Below are 26,269 nucleotides of genomic sequence, written 5' to 3'. Positions count from 1 at the left end.
ATTGCTAAGACTGAAATAAAAAGTGTTTAATAAACCCTCAAATACTGACGTTCAGCCGACACTTTGTAGACTACCTTGGTAACTTAGTCACCCTACTATACTGCACTGAGCTTTCCTCTTTCCTGAGCTGACAGCACTTCTCCAGTAAGCATAACCTGCAATAAGTCAAATAAGTCAAAACTGCACAGCTTCCTAACAGTAACACTCTCTAAAACGCCAGCATATAACTAGAAAAGCCTTGTCATTTCAGATTGCCAAGTTCACTATGATTTAAAGCATAATTTGCAAAATATGGCCTTAAACATATAATCTCATTTCAGGACAAATACATCAAAGTATATTTTATTGATATTTTCCACTACAGACAAATGACAGTATTCAAAAACCAAAACTGTAAAGCTTCTAGCTTGCATTCAGTGTAAAAACTCAGAGGTATAAACAGAAGCCTGGAGTAAAGATATTAAGTACATTTCCAATCCCACAGTGCAGAAAACCAATAACAATGATATTTAATCTACGTAAGAAATATCCCCATGTTCAATTCCACATATATGTTTCTCTTCTATAAAAACTTCTGATAACTTATGTACAAATAAGATGTCCAACATCTTATATTCTTTAATATAAATATGTAATCTTCATGACTGAAACATTCTAACAGCTTGATCAAAAGTATAGAAAAATCCATTTAATATTTTTTCTAATGCAGCATTTAAAAAAATGCTTGAACCCAAATGACCTTAGAATGATAGGCATTTCTTTGCCATAAAGATGCATTGCTCATTCAACATGCCAAGTACTATTGCATACATGAGTCAATTGAACTACAATAATAAAGTCTGAAGGACGTGTGCTGGACAGTCCATTGTAGCAAGTGCTAGCTGTATGTTCATATGTATTACAGAAGAAAGCATAAGTACTAGTATATTTTTTAGATAAAATGTTACAAACTCAAGTATTGTCCTCACACAACTAAGACTTAAGGCAATTAATTAAGAGTTGGGAAGCTTAAGTTTGGCATAGTTGCATTAAATTCTCCCTCTTTCCCCATCAATACATTTACTTTAACATATTAAAGTTTATTTTTGGAGGGCTGCTGATAAAATTTTTGCTACACATTATTAAAATGACTCTCTGTGTGAAATGATCAATCAGTAACCCAGTTTAATATCCCCATTTACACAGAGCTGATACAATTTAAGCAACAGTTTCTCCACCAGCCAAGTTTTCCAACACCGACTTCTAAATTGGTATGAGAACACAGAAAATATTCAATGTCTGTGCTCTCAGGGTAACTGGTTTTATGACTTGCATCCATTCTTGGTGTATTCTAGAATTTTAGGGTTTAAAATAGATTTGACAGTCAAATAATATTCAGCTTTACAAAGGAAAATTATCTGCAGTAAAAATACTTTATATATATAAACATACACACAGTAGATCAAAGTCAACAGGCATTTCTTTATGGCTTTTTTCACTGAGGTACTGTTAAAACATCCAGCAACAGGATGCAAATGTTCATATGGTATGAACGCCACATTCATAAGCTGTAGGACCAACTCATGACAAGTAGCAACTGACTGCAAATCCAGCTTCATTGCAGGATTATAGAAAAAAAAAAAAAAGTCTTCCCTTCTATGTAAGGGGTCTCAGTGCAAGCTACAGAAAGCCTCAAAGGCAACTGGCATAAATGGGGAAGTCAAAATGAATGTCTAGCTCTATTAAAAGGAGAAAAAATACTCATAGCAAATTAGAATCTCACAGTCAGGCCAGTTCTTACAATTAACAGCAAACATTTGGGACTATATTCCAAGGCAGCAAGGACGTATAGCACAGCAGCCACACAATAAGACTTGAAATGTGTAGTTAAGCTCTTGCATCTGATCCTTAAGCTAAGCTCATGCACAGGCTTAGAGCAGCCAAGCTGCTATTACAATACCACACAAGATGAAGTGCTGCAAGTCAAAAGATGAATGCTGTCAGAAAAGATGATGTTGACAAGCACATGACTTCAGTTGATGCCACAACAGACTGAAAACCCCTGGTGACCATGAGTTTATTCTTCAGCTGTACCATGCTTATTTGTGAATGCACATTTAGTTGCACCTTTCCCTGTTTACATGAGGGGAAAATGCAGACGTATTAAGTTCCTAGTCACAGTATTTCTAATCCTAGTACTCTTAGCATAAGGGGTTATGTTAAGATAGTAATCATTGCTATATATGTTCAGTATTTCACCTTCACATCAGAAAACAGGGTTTTTGTTGTTCGTTTTTATTTTTTAAACAAGGTGGCCATATGTCTACACCAGCCTAGACGCGTTTTTATTACAGCTATGCTAAAATGTGTTGCTGCAATAAATACCGTAAAAGCGAAACTTAAGTTAAAAATATGCTCAGTTAATCATGGCAACTAGTTCTTTCCAACCAAGGGTTTTTTAACCCTACAAACCCATTAAACAGGCTACAAACGGTTGAGTGAGTTTCTTATATGAAGACACAGCACAACATTTAAAACTTGGGAGCTCAGCCACATACAATTCATACTTTGATTTATATACACTTTATGACATATCAGCACTTAGATCAACAAATTCATCATCCCTCTTGACCAAATCATCTTCATCTTCCAAGTCTTTCCAGGTGCTAGTGGGTAAAGCTGGTTTGATAGACTGTCTCTGAAGTAAAGCAAACGGAAACAAGGACGACAAACGGGCAGAACTTCTCAGCATTGGAACAGAATGTACATCTCTGGAAACAGCTTGACTATGCTCTTCATCCATCTTCACCTGCAAGCTTTGCACTTCCTCCATCAAGTCCAAAATCTTGGCAGCTGTAGCTATTGTACCACCACCATGAAGCTGGGCTTCAGGAATCCATCGTAAATACCGTTGTGCCCAGACTTTTATTTCAGGGCCATCGATGCGAGGTAACAGAAGACCATGATAGTCAACAGGTTTACTATGCCAGCTATCATAAAATTCCCTGAAGCTATTAGGAGGTTCATCTGAAGAATTTATGAACTTGCCAATTCTTTTACCCAGAATGTTTTTAATTAAATGATCAGTTTCCTCCCTGAAAAATCCTCTCTTCGAGGAAGATTTTGTTTGTGTCAATGGCAAAGAAAGTTGCCGTTGATGCTTTAAGAGGAAAGAAGAGAAAAATATACTGAGAGAAACATTGATGGGACTTTAGAGGAAGAAAAACATAATTTGTAATCAGAAAATACTTACAAGCAACAAAGTCACTTAAACACTGCACCACTTTGCTACACAGTCTAAGAAGTATTACTTTTCAATGGATAATACACCAATAATAAGTATGCTGTGTGAAGTACTCTCAGACACATTCTCTGCACTAACTATAGCAATGAAGTAACATTGAATAAAGCGCTTTTCCTTGAAAAAGGAGAATTCTTTGCATACATTCAAGTACTGCAGATTTCCATGCTTAGTTTAAGCTGCCCACACAAACCAAGAGCACTTGATTTATAGCCAGTGGTTCCTCATTGCATCCCACTGCGTAAGAGTTCTGATTGAAGCTGTAGATCATACTGACAATGTCTCACCTAAGAACGCTTTGTACAGAACAGAATTTAACCCACAGGGATATTATAACCAAAGGTGGCTACTTCAAACTAGCTTTTCTTACTGAATTTCTGCTACTTTCCAGTAATGAGGTGGTCCACTCATAATCTTCACACCCCAGACAGTTTTTGCTGTTATTAGTCCCCCTCCCCCTCCAAGAACACACACACATTCCAACTACACTCAAGACAAAATTAGGGAGGCAATTATAAACCCGCTATGTATTTCAGTTAGGTACTCCACAGAGCAACAAAATAAACTCACTTCAAACATGTCGGTGCAACTTACCTGGATGTTCAGTCTCATGAGTTATCACTACACTTGCACAAAAGTATGCAGGAAAAACCCCTAAGTTCACAGCTATGCAAAGTAAATGTAAAAAAGTGATTTATAACCAAGGTGGGTGCAAACTGTATTCTGAAGATCCAAGGTGCGTTTGTGGCATACATGTATTTTATTAAAATCTTAATTTAAAAATCTTGCGCCAATAATTCCACTGTGAGTACATTTGAAGTACAAGTTGTGCAAAATATTTTTATCATTTAAAAAAAAAATAGTTAGGCAGCACATATCTTACTTTGAAACGTGAAGTTTTCCGCTGACTTTTATCTGGTTTTGGCTTCTCCGCATAAAGAGGGTTGTTCAGGAAAGCCTGGGCCTTAGGGTCGAACTGCACAGACCAGTCCCACACAGTAAGAAATCTGAAAGGACCACTTTGTGTCTTGAGGCTTTCACCACTCTGCCAGAACAAACACATGACAATTACTACTACTAGAAAGTAACTTTGACCAAGTCAAGGTGAAATTAAGAAGCTGGCTTTTCACAGAAGAGGCCACAGAGTTCCAACAACACTCATGACTTCTATGTATTCAATAGCTGGGCAATGTTATCAGATACAAGGGAGTACAGACATAAAGGCTATCTATATAATTTTCTCTAACTTCAGACTGTATTCTGCTTCAACAGTGCAATTAGACAGCATAAGGAATGCCTTCCACAGCTGAAAGCAAGATTAAATAATAAGGAAAAAAAGAAAGTTTTGAAAATTGGGCAGGTTTGAATTCTTCAGACACAGGGGGCATGTTAGGGTTGTGGAATAAACTTCTCCAAACTCCAAAAGTTAACTGCAGCTATGTGGTGCTACCAGTTTAAGTTTTGTGATCAACACTTTATGTATATGCAAGACTGATCTTCACTTTTTCAGTCTGTGCAGCCTTGCAGAGGATACTCCCATTGCTTCCCTCTTGTTAGGCTAGAGAAAGCATGATCCAAACAAATCAACATCCAGGAAATGTTGACTTTGGAACACAACTATATATTATACAACAATTTCATAAATAACTTACTATGGATAAGCAGGATATTCCTCTTAGGTTAAGGAGCTCCATTTTCACTGAAGAGCAATAAACATGAACCTATAGCCACACATATATTCCCGAGTTATCCTCCTTTTGTCATCATAAATTCCTAAGTCCCAAACTTGACTTCTTACACCCAAAGTTGCACTCATTCACCCTTCAAAGCATCACTCTTCAAATAAGCATGGAAAAAAGTGCTGCTAGGAAACTACTTTTGAGTGTTCATTGCTTGTCGGTCAAACCTGTCCAACCCATTGCATCCACAAAACAAACCCTTACCGTATTAGTGTCTCTTTGATGTTGTGAGTTGAAGAAGAAAGTGCTAAAAATAGGCACATAGAGGCTGTCTGACAAGACGGTTAAGTAAGTTTCGGTGAACTCAAATGCTGGAGGATACTGTTGTACCAACTGCCAAACACAATTTAGCAGGAGCAGAAAAACAGGAGCCTAAGAAAAGGAAACATTGCTTCAGTTTCAGAAAAAAATATGCTCCACTATGCAGACTATTTATTTTACAGTATTTAGTGTCTCCGAATACAAATCTTAGGGAAAGCAACCTGGTTAACTACAGAACTGTTGCACATAACTTTAGCAGAACTCTGAAGTACCATCTGTGTGACCCTTGGCCAATTGTTGACAGAAGAGATGAACACTTTCTAACCTGAATTTGCACACATTAACTTGCTATGAAAGTTGCTGCTATGCAGCCTTTTAAAGCTGGCAAAGGAAAACCAGTTTATGGCAATTCTTGTCCAGAACTAGTCAGTTTACACTTATTCTATACAGAATGGAAATCAATCTGATCTATTCCCAAAACATAAACAAAAAATGGAGAGGTGAGACTGCAATGTTTAGCACAACAGCATAAAGTTAAACAGTAGATGTGACAAAAATAGGCAATACACTTGAGTTATTTTTATGGACATTACTACCATTTAACACAGGTTAAAAGGACATGAGATACATGTCTTTTGAAAGACTCCAAGACTGATTGGGAATTTTTACATTTGTTCTTCAACTCTGAACAGCAAAAATAGTGACACTGTACAAAACATCAACCCATGAAACAAAACATAAAATTAAATATCTTCAGAGTAATTGGAACTTCTGGACTGACGTATAAATCCCTCCTCATGCCAAGTAAACTTTTAAAAAGCAAGTACGGAAATAATAATAAAACCATACCTCCTCTTTGTCGCTTTTATGTAAATGGTTACAACGATCCAAAAAGCCATGTCCTCCAATTACCCACTCCTTCTGAATAAGGCTCTGAAACCCTGACTTTGTTCTGCTGTACGAATCCATCATCACTTGAACCAGACTAGAGATTACACAGCACAGATCAGTAGCACTCTCTTCTACAGAAGAGAAGAGAAACCACATTATGCACTAAGCCATTCCTAAAACTCTGGGTAAAGAAAGCAAAGTATTGCTAGCTTCACATAAACAAAACTGTATTTCAAGATCAGAGGAGTACAGAATTTCTTGCAAGTTTTATGCCATCAGAGAGAAGTTAATCCATGTTTCCAGTACTTCCCTCTGTAAAAATTGAAGGTTTTTTTTACACTTATACTAGGATAATACTTTGACAATAAAACCTACAAAGCCCAGGCTTTTACTACTATAACCTTGATGCCTACACCCTTCAGTCTACTACAACGCATATACTGCCCCTCCTGCCCTATGCCACAAGACCAGCCACTTGCCCTTACCCTTCCTCTCCTGAATGCATCTTTTCACAAGGTATGAAATTGCTTCTGCATGCAACATGCATTCTTCACCCTCCAGGTGCCTTCTAGAAACATCTCTTCCCCATGCTAGGTTTCTCAAATGGCAGTGTGTGGAAAAAACCCTAAAATTATTACTCCATAAAATAGCGTAATGGTTAACACTGAGTTTGATTTTCCATGCAATTACTTTACACAATCTAGGAAAAAACTGCTCAAGATGTGTACAGTACGTGCATTCCTTCATATACTTTTAACAAAGTGACAACACAGTATTGTCTGTACCTAGAACATAAAAATGTCCTTTATAGAAAGTTTTCCTGCTCTGTGTTCCTTGTGTAGGTATTTCCCCACGCCCCCTCGAAGTACAGCAAAAAGTCTAGGAGACCTTCAATTAAATAAGATAGGAATGCATCAGTAAGTACAGAAGAATGGCTGCAGAAGCGTGGCCTTAGAATCTCTGAAGACCTGCACAATCCAGGCCTGGTATTAGAATAGGCCTGTAATCAGAATTGTGCTGAAGTTAACAAGAAAGCTTGAGCTATTCTTGAACCCTGAGACCAAGTAATTATGTTGTGCCAACAGGCCATGGCTGTAACAAGTTACAGCTGCTGGAAAAGCAGGTGCAGGGCCAAGAAAGATGGGGACCCGTATGGGAAAATAGGGAGTAACAAACTACAAGGCTGAAGCACAGCAACACAATTAGCTACATGGATAGAATGCTTATTTTAGTCATGACAATTAGAGGTGTGAGAACCGCGTGCGTTTAGAGACTACTAACCAATTTTATTTCTGCTTTACGAATATGCATGTGTATCGGTTCTATATAAGTAGTGTTAGAAACTAATAAAGTTGAGCAAGATGCATAACTCATATTGAGCAACTAGACTCCGGCGAGCCCTTCTTCCAACAAGTAAGAGGCAGCATAACCCTCCTGCCAATTTATGAGCAGCCTTCTCATTCACAACATATTTCTCTTGGCCTGGAACTATGCTTACCATCTTTTTTTAACTACAGGAAACACTTCCAGTACTTCTGGTACTTTGAGTACTCTAGTGAATTTTACTGGCCTCTACTGTAATTATCAACTTACAGCTTAAGCTACATCTAAAGAAATTCAAAAGAAATTTTAAACAATTATATAGATTAATCTCATTAAATTCTTACCTATAAGGAGAACGTTTGTATGCTGTCTTTCCAGACACTCAGCAACTTCTATTGCTTTCTTCAGGACTCGCCTGTTGTGATACAGGAAAAGATAAGTGAACATTTTCATAGCATTTTTACAATTTTCTTATGTTTACCCTAAAAGGGATTAGGAATGTCATACTACTGAAACTTTAATACTTCTTTAAAACAACAAAAAAACATGCTCAACTTGTGTAAAAGAGGAACTGTTTACCCTCAAGAGCAAACTTTCAAGAGGTATCTTTATTTGGCCATTGGTCATGCATTTCTAGTTGTTACCTTTGTACATCTGCAATACAATACTTTATTCTGGATCAGTAGCAGCCACCCACCCCCACACACACTGAAGTATTACAATCGCTAACAGCCAGATCTGTATCCTGAAAAGAGTCAACATCACCACACTTATGTTCTAATCTACTAGATACATTTCTCCCATAATCTGGTTTTAAGCAGCAGAGGGAAGGCTCAGCAATCAGATCTTGTTAACATGCGGACAAAACTTATTCAGAAATTACCATTACACAAGGAAGACTGAGTGGAATGACAGAACACATAAAACCAGATGTAACACTGCTGTTTTCTAGACTTAACTTTTCATACAGTTGATTATTTTCAGGAAGAGTTTGCATACAGATTAGGATTCTTGCAACTGTTTAGGTCACTAATAGAAGATGACAGTTTATTTTTTAAGTGTGGAGTTGTCAGATTCTTTGTTATAGCATCTAGAATAGCTGAGAAGGCATTTCTGCTAACTGCAAGAGCCAAGAACAGGCTGCTCCAGGAAGCAACTGGATCCAAGTATGGAAATGACCAGCGTCAAACCAACACACGGACAGAATTTGGGCTGGTATTTACTTTAAACTACTTGTGATCTTGGTTATTTCAATGCATTTCTGAACACACAATCTCCACTAAAAACTCTCATTCAACATACATTTAAATTCTGGATAAGGAAATGAATAAATATTTATTGATTGTTATTAAGACTAAGAAACTGAAGCTGACTGCAGAAGCACTTCACAGTAACAAGCTGATCACAGAATAAACCGGCAGACAATAGAGCTAGCACAAAGTAACACTGAAAACAAATAAAACCCTTCAACATTCCACTATTACAAGCCTTAAGTTAGCCAACGCCATTCCAACACTTACTCACTGTGGACTGCTGAGAGAAGAAAAAAGAACTTGAGGAACAATCAGGAGAGGAAGGGGACAAAACTGAGAACAACTGTCATTTTATAAATCTTTGGTTGGCTAACATCTTGAATACTGCAGTTCATCTCGTCCTAAAGGATATTATAGAAGTAGAGAGTACAGAGAAGAATGGCAAGGCTAGTCAGAGACACGGAACAGGTTTCATGCAAGAAACAAATAGGATTCTTCAGTTTGGAAAGAAGGTGACTAAGTGCAGGAGGGAAATTACTGGATCTATATTTTTAATAGGTTTGCTGGAAGAGTTGTAATTGGAATCATCTGCTGCTTCTCACATTCTTTATGTAGGAGGCTTAACACAGGCCTGCATTGTCTCAAGTTGTAGAAATAAAGATACATAAACGGGAACATATGTCTGTCTTAATTTTCTTTCCTACCAGAGGTGAAGAATGTTGTCATATTTCAAGAAACTAGCTAGAAAACCCACTACAAAAACATTTAACAACAATTTGAAAACCAGAAAGTTAGAGATATAGCAAACCTGGTTATCTCTAGCCAGTTTGTGCTCTCCAGTAATGAAAACCATTTCACATCAGTTGCCCAGAATTCTGTACTGTTGTCTGCAAAAAAAACCCACAACCAAAAATTGGTTTGTTCACATAAATGTTGTGCTAATTAACAGCTATCCATTGTATTACTCTTCAGTTATAAACTGTTACAAAACGACCAATACTAAGGAGTCATTAAATCCTAATCACTGTTAAAGTCAACACCCTGTAACTAAAGGAGGAAGTGAAGTAGTCCTACAAACTCCAGTGTACAGCACCACAGGCTTTCAGAAGTATGCCGTAGAGTTTGTAACAACCAAACCAAGTAAATCTGTTGACAAAATGGGAAAGGAAAAGAAGTTTTAGAGGCAATCGTTCTTCCAAGTTCCAGTTGCCTTGACTCTAAAACATGATCCAATCAAAGCTTAATATAAAGAGGCTGGATTTTGAGAGCCACTGCCATTAGAGCCAGAAACACAAATGGGGTTTAGAAGGAGGTTACACAAATTTATGGAATGTAAGACTACCTGAAAAAGGTTTTAAACAGCTTTCACTGCAACTGAAGAGTCATTACAATACATCAAAAAGGGAACAGCTAAGATGTACTTGGCCTCCCTGTTTAATACTACAATGTCATTAAACTCTTACGCATTTCACTAACATTTTTGCAGCTTTTTAAATGCAATTAAATCTCTATTGCTTTTATTTTTATCAAAGCCAGTCTTCAGAAACTGGAAAGCTCTCAAGCTGATATAGTCAATTAAAACTGGAATAGATTACCTTTCCTGCACCTCAAAGCTCAAGGCTTACAACAGTTCTACTACTCGGAAACAACCAAGATACGCCACATTTCCCTCCTTCACTACTCGCCCCCCCAGCAGGTTCAGTTCTGCATGTTTCTGTATAGCTTCTTTTCACCTCCCAAAGTCTCTCCAGACGCTTCTAATGTTTAATTCCAATACTCACTTCTGTCTTGTTTTCTGCAGCTTGCATCTATGACTCTCAAGTGCACAGGCATATATTAGTTTTGTTCCTGTAGCTGTTCTGCCTCCATGCCTGCTCATGCCCCTCATCCTGTTCATTACACATCTAAAAAACCCCAAATATCTTTCTTTCCCCAATTTATTTCGCCCTGACCTTAGAAACCAGTTCCCCAGAAAAGCATTAGACTGCATCTATCTTCAAAGCTTCCTAGTCAGTTCTGTTCACATTAGACAGTTTTCTCCAATTTTTTTCCCATTAACATCTTCAAATTCACTACCAACCTCTACGTACGACACCCTTTAAAGTGTATACATCACAGTACTTGAAGATACCCTTCAGTCCCCAGTCCACCCTCTTTCTATCCGATTTTTAGAATATTCCCTTGCACCCAAATTTCATGTTCCATTTAGCCTGCCATCACTATTTGAGAAAATTCTTAATCAAGACAAAATTACAGTACCAATTCTGTACCAAACCATCCCAAAGCCATGATACCAAGGAAAAGTTCTTGTCTTTTTTTCCCCTGTAGAAATAACAGGCTTTCCTCTACAGTGATAACATTTATATTGCATACTGAAGTTTTCTTTACTTGTCTTACACTATGGACAGTACAGAAGAGTTTTACTCCAAAAGTTGAGTAGCCATACTAATTGTGGCTGGCTGTTTGTTTTGTTCAACCATGCTCAACCACAATTAGACTCAACCACTTTGTTTGCACAGGGCCAGGTACAACCGCTTGGTCTGGCAGCTCTTCTCCAGCCAAAGTCACCTCCAGGTCAAAACAGAAAGTTTTTAAAAGCACAACAAAACACCTGCAGCCTGTTTTACCCCTTAATCTAGGTATTTTGCTTAAAAACATCACAATAAAAAGCAAACTTTTTCCCTTCCTCCTATCCTCCAGGACAATGAAGAAATACTACACTAGGATTGAGAACTGGACATCTTATTTAAGGTATGTGGGCAATTAGCATGTGAACAGTCCAGCAAAACTAGCAGCTACCTTTGCAACACTTCAAGTAAGAGGAACAATTTAAGAGGATCCAAGCTGTCCCCATCTAAATCCTCTTTCAAGCAGTTACATACTACTGTGGTTTCCGTTTTGCTTAATGAGGATTTCTATAACTGACATTTCAGTTTGGGCATGTGTTCAGAACATTATGTTACACTGGAAGTTCATGGAATGGTTTGGGTTGGAAGGAACCTTAAAGACCATCTAGTTCCAACCCCCCCTGCCATGGGCAGGGACACCTTCCACCAGACCAGGTTGCTCAAAGCCCCATCCAGCCTGGCCTTGAACACTTCCAGGGATGGGGCACCCACAGCTGCTCTGGGCAGCCTGTTCCAGTGCCTCACCACCCTTGCAGTAAAGAATTTCTTCCTAATATCCAATCTAAATTCTACCCTCTTGTAGTTTAAAGCCATTACTCCTTGTCCTGTCACTACAGACCCTACTAGGAAGTCTGTCTCCGTCTTTCTCATAAAGCTCCCTTTAGGTACTGGAAGGCTGCTGTAAGATCTCTCCAGAGCCTCCTTTTCTCCAAGATGAACAACCCCAGCTCTTCCAGCCCGTCTTCATAGGAGAGATACTCCATGCCTCTGATCATCTTTGTGTCCCTCCTCTGGGCCCTCTCCAACAGGTCCGTGTCTTTCCTGTGCCGAGGACCCCAGAGCTGAACACAGCACTCCAGGTAGGGGTCTCAAAAGAATGGAGCTAGGGGAGAATCACAAAAAGGCCATGCTCCTTTTGATGCAGCCCAGGATATGATCGGTTTTCTGGGCTGCAAATGCACATTGCCAGGTCATGCTGAACTACTAATCAGCCAACATGCCCAAGTTACCTAAAACAAATTAACTAGGCACATACAAAAATAATGGTTAATGTGCTCAGACTCTGAAAAACAGTAGTAAGGTAGTAAGTTTCTGTAAGCTCTTAAGATTTCAGCAAAAAGTTACCTGAATGTTTTTCTCAGACTGCTAGTGCATAGTGCTATGTTCAGTGAGCTATAAACTACTAACAAAGCTTATTAAAAAGAGCTGTACGTCAAGGACACTTACTGGAAAGCAGTTTTAACATATTCCCTTTTGCTTCAAGTAATATAAGACAATGATACAATTACACCGTTGAAACACACAGCATTTCCTGAGAGATGTTAAATGACTTGAATTCAAGCCCTAGCCTTTTTCCCATACGAGTGTAGGTTACTAGAAACTACATTAAAATATAGGTAATTATTTTTAGCTCTCAAGATTGACTTTGGATTTGACAGTCTATCCTGGACAAAATCCTCAATGTAGAACTCTGGCAAATACCTCGTATCTTCTTCAGAGTGTCACTGAAGTCTTTACTACAAATTTACCAGAAACCAGTCATTCTAATTTGTAATCAATACCAACTTAGCACCTAAATTCCATGTATAAAACCAATAAAAAGGACTTGGACACTGCCTGTAAGCTACACTGCAAATATACAGTTCCTCAATGATGCTCAGTTCAGTTACGTCCAACATCAACAGCCACAGGTGACTGCCACAGTGTTCAGCACGCACCAGAGGTTATTGCAACATTTACCCTCATTACCTTGTGGAAAAAACACTGTCCAAAATGGCCCAATAGCACATTGTACAGCTGCAGGGTGGCGTGGAGCTTTTTTCATGCCAAGAGGTGAGGTCAAAGTACTGTTTCATGACAGCAAAACAGTCCCAGAAAAAAGTCTGAAAGCCTGGATTATACTTTCACATAGCTCTCATTTTTACTCCTTTTGAGAGGACTTACTGTTTACAGTAGTCATGTTTAGCCCTACAGCCAGTGTGACAGAATTGTAAGCAAGCTCACAGTTCATAGATTTTGAGATTTAACTAGTTTGTAACAAAAGCTAGGGCAAAAATTAATTAACATTTAGACTCAACTCTTGACATAGCAAAGGCTTAAAAGGTTAACATTAACATTCAATTTCAATGGACCACAGAAGACTGAAAAATCTCTCCCATAAATTTCAGTCCAGGTAGTATATTCCAACTAAAATTCAAACTCCATAGTCACTCTCTTTAAAAGTAATTTTCAGGCACTGTGACTGCTTAGCAAGGTAGTTAAGTCTAAGAACTACAAACCTCCATTACCATGCCAGTCATAAGCACAGTCTTCAGTTACATTTAAAAATCTGCTTTTAACCACCATCAAAAGCAAGATAACAATCAAGACAAGGACTGCATTCATGAAACATAAACCAGCATTATTATGCTTTGCATGTCAGTCACTTTAGAGACAAAAAACTAAAGTTTGACTTACCTATCAAAAATAGCTGTTTAAATCTTGTGTACGCAGTCTGGATATCTTGCAGAGATGGAAGGCTGCTAGACAAGTCATCCATCTTCAGGAGTTCATAGGGAGGTTTGCTAATGGTCTTATAGATTCTAAATCAAATCATCAAGAGATTAAAGCCGCTGACTTCACAAGTCCAATAATGCACAAACTATTATCACTAAAGGCAAAGTTAATAGGCATGGTTCGGGAAACAGCTGTAATACTAGAAGATATACACCGTGGAAAACTAATGCCCTCCATGCATTTTTAAGTACTGGCTGGAAGCTTGCCTACAAGCTTATGAAAAGTTTTGCTGTTTTTAACTGTTCCCAATAAAATGGTATTCATGCATATTTGTGCAGTTATGAATATTACAAGCATTACTTGATTTTTACTACTGCTTCTTTAGTATTGTATTCATTAGATACACCAAAATTATTTTACTAGCTGGCAACTTAGAGGTGAATCCAGAAAGAAGAGATGGATAGAAACACCCAGTAGACACAGTTTTTCTTGACTTTCAACAGTCAAATTACGTTCTGTTACCTAGCTGCCAGGTCTGCTCATGGAACACACGAGTAAATGGAAGAAATAATTTGGACTCAAACAAGACAGTATACCTGCCTTGTACTTTCCTACATATCTGCTAATATTTTCCCTAGGAGAAGAGTTAAAAATACAGGCCAGGTGAAGGTTCTGTTCAGACCCAGAACATCCCATTTTGAGGGACGTTCTGTCCATCATTGAGGCTTCAGAGCTCAGGTGAGTATCACCTTAGTAAATACCTCTGTTGTCATGCTGGCCTTTTATTGTCAAGATTTGGGAAAAGTTGCTCTAGCTCATACTTCAGAAGTGAAGCCTTGCCCAGACAGGACAGAGTACATTGTTTCCTGCATGCTGGAGCACAGAAGCCTGTCCACATCATAAGTGCAGGTTACTACATCTACTGGAAGATGCATCAGATAAGAGAACCGGGGGAAAGCAATAGTTTGTTGACTACCATACTTATTCCAAATTGAAGTAAACAATTTGAGCTAGAAGATCTATCTGGCTCTGAACAGCTTTTTCAATAAAGGAAGCTGTTAACTGTAGACATCTGCTGTGTGCTTGAGTTCAGATTATTATTACAATGGCATGTTAACACACTCTTACGGACAACGTGTAGATATTTTTTTAAATATTAATGGTTAATTATCAGTACTCCATAGCAAAGAAAACCACCAATAATGCTCCAAGTTCAAATGGCCCCAGACAAAGGATCAAAATATCAGCTGATACCAGTACAGCTTACTGTCAGTTTTACTTACTTTTACATTATGAAATAGCATTAGAAGAGTTGAGTCATGTAAACTTCCCCATTTCAGGAGAGAAATGTTAAGAGAATCAGCAGGAAGGGTCAAAAGCCTTTCCCTTGCAAGTATAATTAATTTTATAAATAAAAGAGTTTTTAAGGCCTAATCAAGCTATTTTCTGTTAGTTCTGTGTGATTAACACGTTCTCCATCTATGAAAAGAAAGGAGCTAGCAGTGAAGCTGTACAAACTAGTCTGATCCAACAGCTTGCTACTAAGAGAGAAGTTCTCTCCAGGACACCCAGCAGGTTATAAAAAGCCAGGGGGAGGAAAGAAAAGAAAAAAAAGCAGTAACTCACTGTCCTAACTCAGCCAGGCAGCTGTGCTCTTCCCCCTATGTAAACCCTGGCATTCCGCAGACCGCTGAGCTAATTCAGCTCACTACCTTCAACTGAAATAAAGTGCTGTCTGCCATCACATCTGAAAGTAGTATTTCTCTCAGTCATTTTAGGTCACTGTAAAGTTATTTAAGAACAAAAAAATATAGTTTTCAGAAGATGGCAGAGTTCAGAGAGATTTAAGACTCGGCTTGCAAATCCATGTTTACAGATGGAGTCTAGATTTCTCTTACCTGCAAATACAGTTGAGCCATCAGCTAATGATACTTTAACTGACCTACCAGCCTTGCTGCCTTCTAATAACAGGCCACAATTTGTACAGAAAGATTCATCTGAGGTATATATCTATATATCTGTATCTATATATATCTGTATTTCACAAATAAGCCTTCAGCAATGTTACACTCCTGCACAATTGACCAACACTGTTAGGCAAAGGACTTAAACCCTTTCCACTACAGAAAACTACTTTTAGAACTTGTTTCCAGATGCGTGCAAGCTTAAAGATATAGCATTACAGAAAAAGAGAAGCAAGGTCCATACCAAGCAAAGTGTTGTGGACAGAATAGCTATTACTGACCCATCCAAGAAGATTTTTTGCATTTGTGAAGTGCTGTCATCCTGTTCTTTGGGAAATGCAGACATTTTGAGAAGAGCAGCACCGTTATGGCAAGACCAACACCAAATCTGCAGAAACACATTTAGCAGGCACAAAGATTGGTAAACCATCCTGTGCAAAGTATTTGCTTAAGTGACTGAGTGATTACAAGAAATTCCTCTACACTGTGCTTGACTGAACTTCTGGTGTATTCAACAAACCCATCAGTAGAAGCAAACTTCTGTATCTGCACCAAGACTATACGCCTCAGTACACTGTTACCACTTGCAAGTTTTAAGTTAAGCTTTATACAGGCACAGGGAACATAAAATGCCAGATTATATCAGAACATTACTTTTTCAACTGCCCTCATAGGTAAAAAAATTGATCAAAATGTCTATGGCCAAATTATGTTGGAAGACATGCCACAGCAACATAGTTCTTGTGACTCATATATATTAGCCACCAGTTTCTCCACACATAATATATAGTAGTGTTTTTCTTATAGGTCAGCCCTGACATAACTCACAGTAGGTACACTGTCATGCCTTTCCACGAGCTGTGCATAAATGGTCATCTAGGCATATGAAAGAAGATATTAACCACTCCACAATTAAATCAGATTGCAGTGTTACTGGTATTCCTTGTAGCAAACCAGTCCTCAAAGCTTCTTCCTTCCCTTTACACAATTTCTTGACTCACACCTACTGCTTGAACCTCTCAAGCTGATAATTAAACTCGCTTTTGAATGATGAATGATGTACCACTTATCTATAGGATGATGTACTTATGTTTATCTAAAAGTTGGGAAACGTCCAAGGACCCTTATTGCTAACATGACGGATGTACTAATTGCCAAGTCCTTGGATTTGCAATCTTTAAAAAGGCTATCTGGTCCTAAGTTCCTGTTGTTTATACAACGTGGCAAAGACAAGGACTTAAATCATGGTCACTAGTTTAGCGATATATGTAAATAACTTCCCAGAATTGTAATGAATATGTAAACGATTTCCCGGAAAGTTAATGAATAGGTATGAGTTGCTTGAATAAAGAGGGGGCTGAAAGGTTCCCTTGGTGTGCATGAGTTTGGTGGAGCAATCGCCCATGCGCCCAGCGCTGCCAAATAAAGATAACCTCCGCTCACTTAAATATTGGTGCCTGATTCTTTAAATCACTTTGAAATGCAGTCAGAATAATTTTTGTCAGGAATATTACACAAATCAGAAAGTTATCATTCTGCTATCAATTTATACTAGCCAAGAGAGACACCTCAAAAAGGATGCTAAAACTTCAAAATCATCAAAAGTGGAAAAAATTACTATATTGTCCTTTTACTGCCAGCTCAAATGGATTTAAAATGGTCAAGCTATTTTGACACTAGCTTTCCCAAAATTTGGAAATAATTAGAAGAGTTCTACAAGGCCTCTGAACAATGGTCAAGGGAAGAGCTATGGATGTCATCTACCTGGACTTCTGTAAGGCTTTTGACAATGTCCCCCACAGCATCCTTCTCCCTAAACTGGAGAGATGGACTTGATGGAGGAACTGTTTGGTGGATGAGGAATTGGTTGGATGGTAACATCGAGATAGCAGGGGTCAATGGCTCAATGTCCAGATGGAGATGAGTGAAAAGTGGCATCCATCAGGGATCCATACTGGGATGAATATTCTTTAATATCTTCATCAATGACAGACAGCGGGATCAAGTGCACCCTCAGCAAGTTCGCTGATGATGCCAAGCTGAATGGTGGAGTTGAAATGCTGGAGGGAAGAGATGCCATCCAGAGGGACCTTGACAGGCTTGAGAGGTGGGCCCGTAAGAACCTCATGAAGTTCAACAAGGCCAAGTGCAAGGTCCTGCACCTGGGTCAGGGCAACCCCCCCAGTATCAATACAGGCTGGGGAATGAAGAGGTTGAGAGCAGAGAAGGACCTGGGGGTGCTCATGGATGAAAAGCTGGACATCAGCTGGCAATGCAAGTTCACAGCCGAGAAAGCCAACTGTATCCTGGGCTGCATCAAAGGAAGTGTGGCCAGCACGTCCAGGGAGGCGACTCTCCCCACAACTCCACTCTGGTGAGACCCTGCCTGGAGTACTTCATCCAGCTCTGGGGCCCTCAGCACAGAAAGATGGACCTGTTGGACAGCATCCAAAGGAGGGACAAAAAAATGATCACAGGGATGGAACACTTCTTCTGTAAGGGAAGGCTGAGAGACTTGGGGTTGTTCAGCCTGGAGAAGAGAAGGCTCCAGAGAGACCTCAATGCAGCCTTTCAGTAATTAAAGGGTGCTTGTAAGAGAGACAGGCACTTTTTAGCAGGGCCTGTAGTGATAGGGCAAGGGGTAATGGTTTTAAACTAAAAGGCGGCAGATTCAGATTAGATATGAAGAATGTATTTTTTACAATGAGGGTGGTGAAACACTGGAACAGGTTTCCCAGAGAGGTGGTAGATGCCCTATCCCTGGAAACATTCAAGGTCAGGTTGGACAGGGCTCTGAGCTACCTGTCTAGTTGAAGAGTCCCTGCTGATGGCAGGGGAAGTTGGACCAGAAGAACTTTAAAGGTCCCTTCCAACCTGAACTATCCTATCAATACAAGACGCAATTAAAAAAAAAAAATATCACTTCTGTTTCTGTGTAACAGCCACTGTAATTTGTCTGGTTGACCATCTCAGAAAAAAGTAACCCAAACTATTTTGAAGTCATTACCTGAAAGGACAAATTAGGCAGTACAGCACTATCTTCTCCGTGGATTAATTTCAGAGTATAAAGTGAACATGGGTTTCCTTGGCAAATTTGATGGACAGGCAGCAACGAAGTTAACACTTCATAAGTGAGGTTACTTTGCTCCTTGTTTCTTTATATACTGGTTCTTAAACTCTGTTATGAGGTAGGAAGCCAAAGCCAGCTTGCTACATGGCACAGAACAGTGTATTTAATTTCATTTTCTGTTGAGACTGGCAGAAGTAGTTTTTCAGTTAGGCTACTTGGCTTTGTAAAAAAGCTGCTTTCCAGCACCCAAGCTTGGTAACTGGAGGTATTCAGCTATACCTGTACATGCACGGCCTTCACCTCAATATCCAAATAGCATTTCAAGCCCTGCATCCTGCCTCAGCTAGCAGTCAGTCTCATGACAAACAGGCTGATGTAAAAACACTCTAGTAGTATATGTAGACTACAGGACATTAGACACCTGATACAAGCAAATGGGGGCTGTCAACCATGCATACATATTCTGCACTACATACACACACACAGCACTACAGAATACTTAAGAGCACTTCTTCCAACATCTGTTTCCACTTCTATAGATGACTAGGTATACATGTGAGCTGTTAAAAGCAAGTTCTGAAAATAATATGCAGTACTATCTGAAATCCTAATTGAAATTGTGTCTTCTCCATAAGATTTCTTACCCTCAGCCATGCATATATACTTACAGGAATGCCTCTGCCTTCATACTTCAAGATACTCTCTTCAGAAACACATATGGGAACAACAAAATACAAAGGCAGCCTAAGGTAACAAAAAAAAAAAAAGTTTCTTGCACTTAAAAACTGAACAAAGAACAATCTCCAAGCTCATTTTAATGACAGTAAGCGTTCTAGCCCACATGTTAATTATATATTCACTCTTATTGCTACAATAACCTTTCTTGCTAATTATATTGTCCTCAACACCCTCCCTTTATTTTCAACTGGATAAGGTATTTTCTTTCAATCTTGAGCTCTTCATTATCTTCACTGCAACATTCCTCTGCCTTTCCAAGGTTGTAATTAAATCCTACATTTAATTGTAACATCTAAGGCTGACTGTTAAGACCACCTTGGTTCTTTCACTCTTCGTTGTTTCAAAGGATACCCTTGTAGTATTAGACAACTAGTTCTGCTTCCATACTTTGTAAGCAGTTCATGCCACAATTCAAGAATGTAATTTAATATATCATGAATTTCCAGTACCAGCCAACGCTATGTTTAAGGCCCACAGAATCAACGAAGATAAGCACTTAACCTCAGCTTGGGCCTCTCAAGACGGAGTCCTGGGGTAAAGACTTCTTTGAAAATTGTTGTTTGTTTCCAAGATCTATGAAACCTTTCAGGATCTGACTATTTCCCATCCCTGGCAGTGTTCAAGGCCAGGCTGGATGGGGCTTTGAGCAACCTGGGCTGGTGGAAGGTGTCCCTGCCCGTGGCAGTGGGGTGGGAACTAGATGTTTAAGGTCCCTTCCAACCCAAACCATCCTATGATTTTATTGAACAACAGTAGTACACAAAGCCTTGTACACATCCTGAAGGTTCCCCAATAGATGCTACTTAGCTATACGCGTAGAAGTATACATCTCTAACCTTCGACTAAAGGCAACACAACTCCCATCAGCACATTTTGCAGATACACTTTAAACCAAGTACTCTTTCCCCACCCAGACCCCCAGCTAAAAATACAGAAAAATCTCAAGAACACGTAACTTGAAATTTTACCAGAGTAAAGGTAGAGGAAGGAGAAAATGTTATCCTAACCAGTATGACAAAAGCGTAGCTACCAGACCTATGTATTTTCTATTCCATTTTAAGGTGGTAACTCCACCCCTAGAGATACTCTAAGCCTGACTGACCAAGGTCCTGAGTAGCCTGACCTAATGCTGAAGTTAACCCTGCTTGAGCAGAGGTTGTATAAGATGACCTCCTGAGGTCCCAAATCAACGTATCCCATAAATCAAAGTGGAAACCAGATACCCTAAACAAATGTCTAGGGTTCAGCATGAAAGATAACACTGATTTTTGCAAATCTTAATGAGACATATATACAAAGGTCACTATTAACCAGGTCAAGCTTACTTTTCAGAGACTCTGTAGCCTTCATTGGTAGTCACTGCTTTGTATTTCACATTTCCTTTGGTCCGCTCCAACTCTCCACGCCAATCCTCAAGAGTGTCAAACATTACAGTTTGGTTTCTTCTATCTGTCAGACATCAATAATGTTAACTTTGTAGACTATCAGGAGCTCTAACATGAAAGCACTCCTAAATCAAGTAGTTAGTTTTTATTAAGGTAAGCAAGCAAAATCTCTTGTGTCCAGAAAGCCTTGAGTGAAAGATATGCTTCTCTGATCTTCAGTGACACATCTTCCATCAAATACTGCTTTAATAACTTCAGGAACAGTTTCTCCTACAGAAAATAATCAGTTCTTATGGAACTTTCATACAGTTGAGGCTGACTTACATCCAGACTAAAACCCAGGATGCTGTGCAGCCAATACCACTGCAAACTAGTGCAGCTGACTGGCATCCAATAATCCAGGCTCAAATGTGGAATTAACAATCGTACCAAAAGCCTTCCTGCAATTTAGATATTGCGCTTCATGTAAAGTTCATTCTTCTATCATGGGTAGGAGTTTAGCACTGAACAGAACATTTCAGACACTTGACAAGAGCAGAAAATTAATTGCAGCAATTCAGTCTCAATCATTTCAGCTGAGAACTTTTCCTGTTATTTCTATTCAGCCACCTCAGCAACAGTTATGACAGCAGGATGGTTTAGCCCCAGATCTTGTAGAACTACCATAAAATTTACCAAATAAGGCCAATTGCTTCAAGCACCCATGATAATTAAGTATCCTGCAACATCAGCTAACACTGAAATATCAAACAGAGCTAGAATTCCACGGAAGATACAATGGCAAGTTGAAACTTTCCACCACAAATTAGATGAAAAATTTACAGTTGGAAACAGATTATTAATGAGCTCTAAGGGATGAATTAAGATTTTAAGGGTATGAGACTGTAAGCGGCATAAAGTAACAACTTCATAAAGAGTGAGACCTAGGCATTTATTATTGAAGATAGTTATTAAAATATGAAAGAATTCTGGCACAATACTTTCAATGCTGCTATGAAGATTAGGCTTCTCCCACACTTGTTTAGTCTCTACCTGGAAAAGCTTAGTGTCTTTCTGATGTTTGTAGCTCAGACTGAACACCAGTTACAGACAAAGCCTGCAGGAACTACCTGAGTCAGCAGCGTGCCCTTGCAGCAAAGGCAGCCCATGTAGTCCTGGGCTGCATTAGGTAAACCACTGCTTACAGGCTGAATGGGGTAATTGCTTTCCTCAGATCAGCACTGGTGAGGCCATGCCTGGAGTGCTGTGTCCAGTGCTGGACTCCCCAGTGAAGGCCTACTGAGATCACTAAAGAGCTTGAAACACCTGGTGTGAGGAGAGACTGAGAGCTGGGACCATTCAGCATGGAGAAGAGAAGGCTCAGCAGGGGTGCAGAAGGGCAAGAAGTCTTTCCAGCGTGTGTTACACCCAGCTGGAGTGGAAGCAAAGGAGGGGAGTGAAGAAGATAGATCTGGACTTAGTGGTATCCTGTGACATGACAGAAGGCAACGCACACAAGCTGAACTACAGCAAATGCCATTTAAACAAAATTTTTCACTATGAGCACAGTCATATAAGAAAACAGGCTGTTCAGAAAGGTTGTGGAGTCTCAGTCCTTGGACATACTCAAAACCCAGCTGGACACAACCCTGGTAAGCTTGCTGTAGCTAACCCTACTCTAAACAGCAGCAGATGGACAGGAACATGACTAGATGAGCTCCAGAGGTTTCTAACCTCAATGATTCTGTAATTCCTTGACATATTTTGGTAATACCAAATTGTATTTGGTAATACCAAATAATTGATTAATACCTTGGGTATATCAAAATTTCCCTCTGAAAGGAATAGGTGTTGCTGGTGCACTACAAGTCAGGTTTCTAATTCAAAACAGCACCATTATTTCAGCTGAAGCCTGAACTATGAAATGCTAAAAAATGCACTGACAGTTTTATCTTGAATTTTGCAGCTTACTATATTATTCAGCCAAGTCTGATCAAGTGGGAAGACTATGTAATAAGTGAGCTGTAAGGGGAAGTCAGATATTTACTAGAATCTTGCTATGCAAACCTATGCTTTTTTTGCAGTTGCCTGGGAGAAACAGATTGCTTGCAAATAACAACAGAAAGGGAAATACTTTGTCAGATGCCACTGAAAATGTAGTAATTTAAGAATTATGAGCAGGAAGTTTTGTTCACTGCAATAGTACAGAAATGACATATCAATAAAATTAAGGAAAATATCTTCTAGATGAGAGCACTCTAGTCAGAAGCACAGGAAAAGCACTAGCATATTGATCACAGTAAGTCTGCAATCCAGTGATGCTACTCTTGCTTGGAAAATTCCTGTGCAACTACACTGAAGGACACAGAAACCAATAGTAGAAAATCTAGAGATTTTTAGCAACAAGTCTAACAATGTGGAATGAGAAAAATCAATCTTCTGAAGCTATCTGCCAGCAGGGCAGAGTCATAACCTGAGAATAAACTCAGCTACTAAGCATCCCAGACTGCTTAAAGAACTAACAGTATAGAGCAAATAAAAATAAAAAATACAAAAATATTTACCTGTGTTGTTTGGGGCAGCTGATGCATAAGAGAACAGAAACAAGCGTTTAAGCAGCTTAGGAGTCTGGCTATGATGAACTATACCACTGACGATCTAGGAAAGGACCAAAAATTAACACCCAAACACAGACTAAACACTGTCAGTGTGAAAAACATGGTATTTTTTACCCCCTCCTCCCAGTCTTTAAACAAAACTGTTCAATGGGTTCTGTCTCTAACAGCTGACTTTTAGTAAGCTTCCTCTGTTGCCTGAAGGCGCTAACTATTTGACTTAATGAGAAGCATTATACATATTCAACTTCCAGAATGGCTCTCATATTTAAATAAAGGTAGTAGAGCCCTAGGTTTGGAGTTCAGATTAACCTGTCAAAAGAACTCAAGTTATCAGGAAAATAACTATTCCCATATGAAAAAGCCTGAAGTCTAAAATATAATAGTTATGTATCACAAACAGAACAGCTTTACAAGTTTTCCTGAGCTGAAGCCGATTTCTTGTAGTACTCTGAAGCTCTGGTTTTCTTCAAAGAGCCAGTGCATCTGATCTTTTTAACTGCTACACATAATGATGTTTAATGAGTAAGGTTAGCTAGTAAAGTTAGGTCTTTATTTTCTTAATTGGGAATGATCAGAAAACACTTCAAGTTTAAGGGATCTCTCAGGGTGAATTTCCTCCTTACCTCATCCCCAGAATTAGACACCCAACACTAAGCTTAAAAAAGAAAAATCTATACTTACTCTTTTCACTTCCTCTTCCTTTGTATATCTCAGGCAGAAATGAAATACCCTAAGGTCTTTACAGTAGATAATTAGCTTTTCTGGGTATTTTCTCAGTTGTCCAGTTAGAAGCTTCTTTTTCTCATCATAAACTGCAAAATTAAAAAGTCTAGGTAAACATCAAGAAAAACTTTGCCATCTGTTGATAAAACTACCTCTGCTTAACTTTTCAAAATTCTCAAGAAACTAATTTAAGCTCAAGTTTTAGCAAGTCAGAACAAGCATCCTGCAACACAGACCAGCAAGCTCTTGTGCTAATATACTTGATAAACCCACTCAAACTACTTCCTGCAATGAAAGGAAACTTGCAGCAAGCCAGCTGCTCCGTGATTATTTCTATTCACATTCTGACTCAACAGTAAGCTGAAAGTTCTGAGACGCATAAAAAGCATAATTTAGAAGTTCCACCCGAGGGAAAGTCCCCAAACAACTGAGATCATTCATTCCTAAAATTATTATTTTTTTTAACCACCATAAAGTCCCCAAGAGAGCCTTCTGTCCACTTCTGTTTGAGGATGCATTGTTTCACAACTTGAAGTGCTGCCACCTAGGCCATTGTATATGAAATTAAACAGTGTCTCATAACCAGCTTCCACTAGTCTCCCCCCAGTCCACTCCTTCACGAATCCACACCACCATTCATACTCTGAATACTCAAACACTAGTCTAAGGTCAGGCTTCTCAACAAAGCCTTCCCCACTATTTACTAATTACCAGCTCCATTCTCCTTTACCTTTTTGAGCAATACAGGCATAACTGTAAGCCCTACTGCAAATTTACATTAAAAAAAAACAACAACAAAAAAATCAAATAAACTCTTTGATTTACTTGTAAATTAAAACTTCATTTTTTATCTTCTTCGGTATTTTGAAGACATTGCAAATCTCAAACCAAAAGTTCTCTTAAACAAACAAAAGGTACTGTTTGGCACCTTACTGCTCTAACATTGCTCAAATGAAGAGAACACCTCCATGCTTTATAGAAATAGCTGATACACTTCAAGATCCTTTTGCACCATCTTAATCAGAGACTTTTCATAGTACAGTCTTCTTTGCTTTGAATCATGGCATTTTGTAGCAATTGTTTTGTATGTCCCAGAAAGATAATTAATGAAAATGTAGCTCTGACAAGCTGAGGGATAAGACTATGTTCTGACAGATCTCTTATCTGTCATTTTATTATTAATCTATTATATCTTTTTTCTGGACTATCCAATCCTAGTTTCCAAAGTGACAACACTGTTTTCTATAAAGGATGTACATGTACAACGAGCAGCACCACTATAAGACACTTAAAAGCATGAGGCATGTTAAACCAAGAGGAGAAAGCTGACTTACCTCCATAGATTTGGTCTACACATTGCAAGGTTATGTCATTTTCTCCTACAATCTTATTCTTAAATTGTGGCTCCTAGAACATGAAAAAAAAAAACCCTTAGAAATGTCACACTACTAAGCAGTAGCAGCTTCTCACAAGTAAAGGATGTATTTGGCACGTGTTAGTATCAGCATTACCTCTTAGAAACTGTGCAAGGCAGAGCACTGAAGAACAGTTATTAAAATATAGGCAGATGCAGGTTACACAGGCATAGTTTATAAATAAAACTGGACCTGCAGTTTAAATCTCAGCCATGCTTGAAATGTAGATAGAGTTTTTACTTTTCAAATAGCTTCAAAGCATGCTTTTCCATTAAGAGTTACTTTTCAAACTAGAGTCATCGCAGTAAACAGGAAATACAGTAACTTGGTGTAATCCAAGCCCTTTTATGACAGCTTTCCTTGCTATGGGAACCTGGCAGGAAATAGAAAATATCTTAAAAGAAAAAGTATCCCAAGAATATTCCAACATAACAGCCAGATTTATCACTAAGTAAAATGAAGAAACACACACAATCCAATTCTCTACTGTTTTCCAAACTTGAAGCG

The 26,269-nt window shown here is 38.8% G+C and overlaps 1 protein-coding gene across 1 annotated transcript in view; it reads right to left on the bottom strand.

Annotated features, from left to right (window-relative positions):
• Window positions 1-326: 326 nt before the first annotated feature.
• Window positions 327-26,269, bottom strand: part of MTMR12 (myotubularin related protein 12) — a 37,490-nt gene continuing 11,547 nt past the window's right edge. Inside the window, exons 4-16 of the mRNA XM_040580125.1 lie at window positions 25,682-25,754; window positions 24,306-24,436; window positions 23,571-23,664; window positions 20,968-21,091; window positions 19,573-19,648; window positions 16,116-16,222; window positions 13,832-13,956; window positions 9,556-9,634; window positions 7,839-7,909; window positions 6,130-6,302; window positions 5,224-5,391; window positions 4,164-4,325; window positions 327-3,139 (exon numbers count right to left, since the gene is read on the bottom strand). Coding sequence (XP_040436059.1) covers window positions 2,564-3,139; window positions 4,164-4,325; window positions 5,224-5,391; window positions 6,130-6,302; window positions 7,839-7,909; window positions 9,556-9,634; window positions 13,832-13,956; window positions 16,116-16,222; window positions 19,573-19,648; window positions 20,968-21,091; window positions 23,571-23,664; window positions 24,306-24,436; window positions 25,682-25,754 — 1,959 coding nt within the window. The 3' untranslated portion in view covers window positions 327-2,563. The remainder of the gene's footprint in view (window positions 3,140-4,163; window positions 4,326-5,223; window positions 5,392-6,129; window positions 6,303-7,838; window positions 7,910-9,555; window positions 9,635-13,831; window positions 13,957-16,115; window positions 16,223-19,572; window positions 19,649-20,967; window positions 21,092-23,570; window positions 23,665-24,305; window positions 24,437-25,681; window positions 25,755-26,269) is intronic.

This window comes from Falco naumanni, chromosome Z (genome assembly GCF_017639655.2).
Source record: "Falco naumanni isolate bFalNau1 chromosome Z, bFalNau1.pat, whole genome shotgun sequence".
Taxonomy (NCBI): domain Eukaryota; kingdom Metazoa; phylum Chordata; class Aves; order Falconiformes; family Falconidae; genus Falco; species Falco naumanni.
Note: the sequence above shows the minus strand (reverse complement) of the source record. Positions and strands in the feature narration are given on the sequence as shown.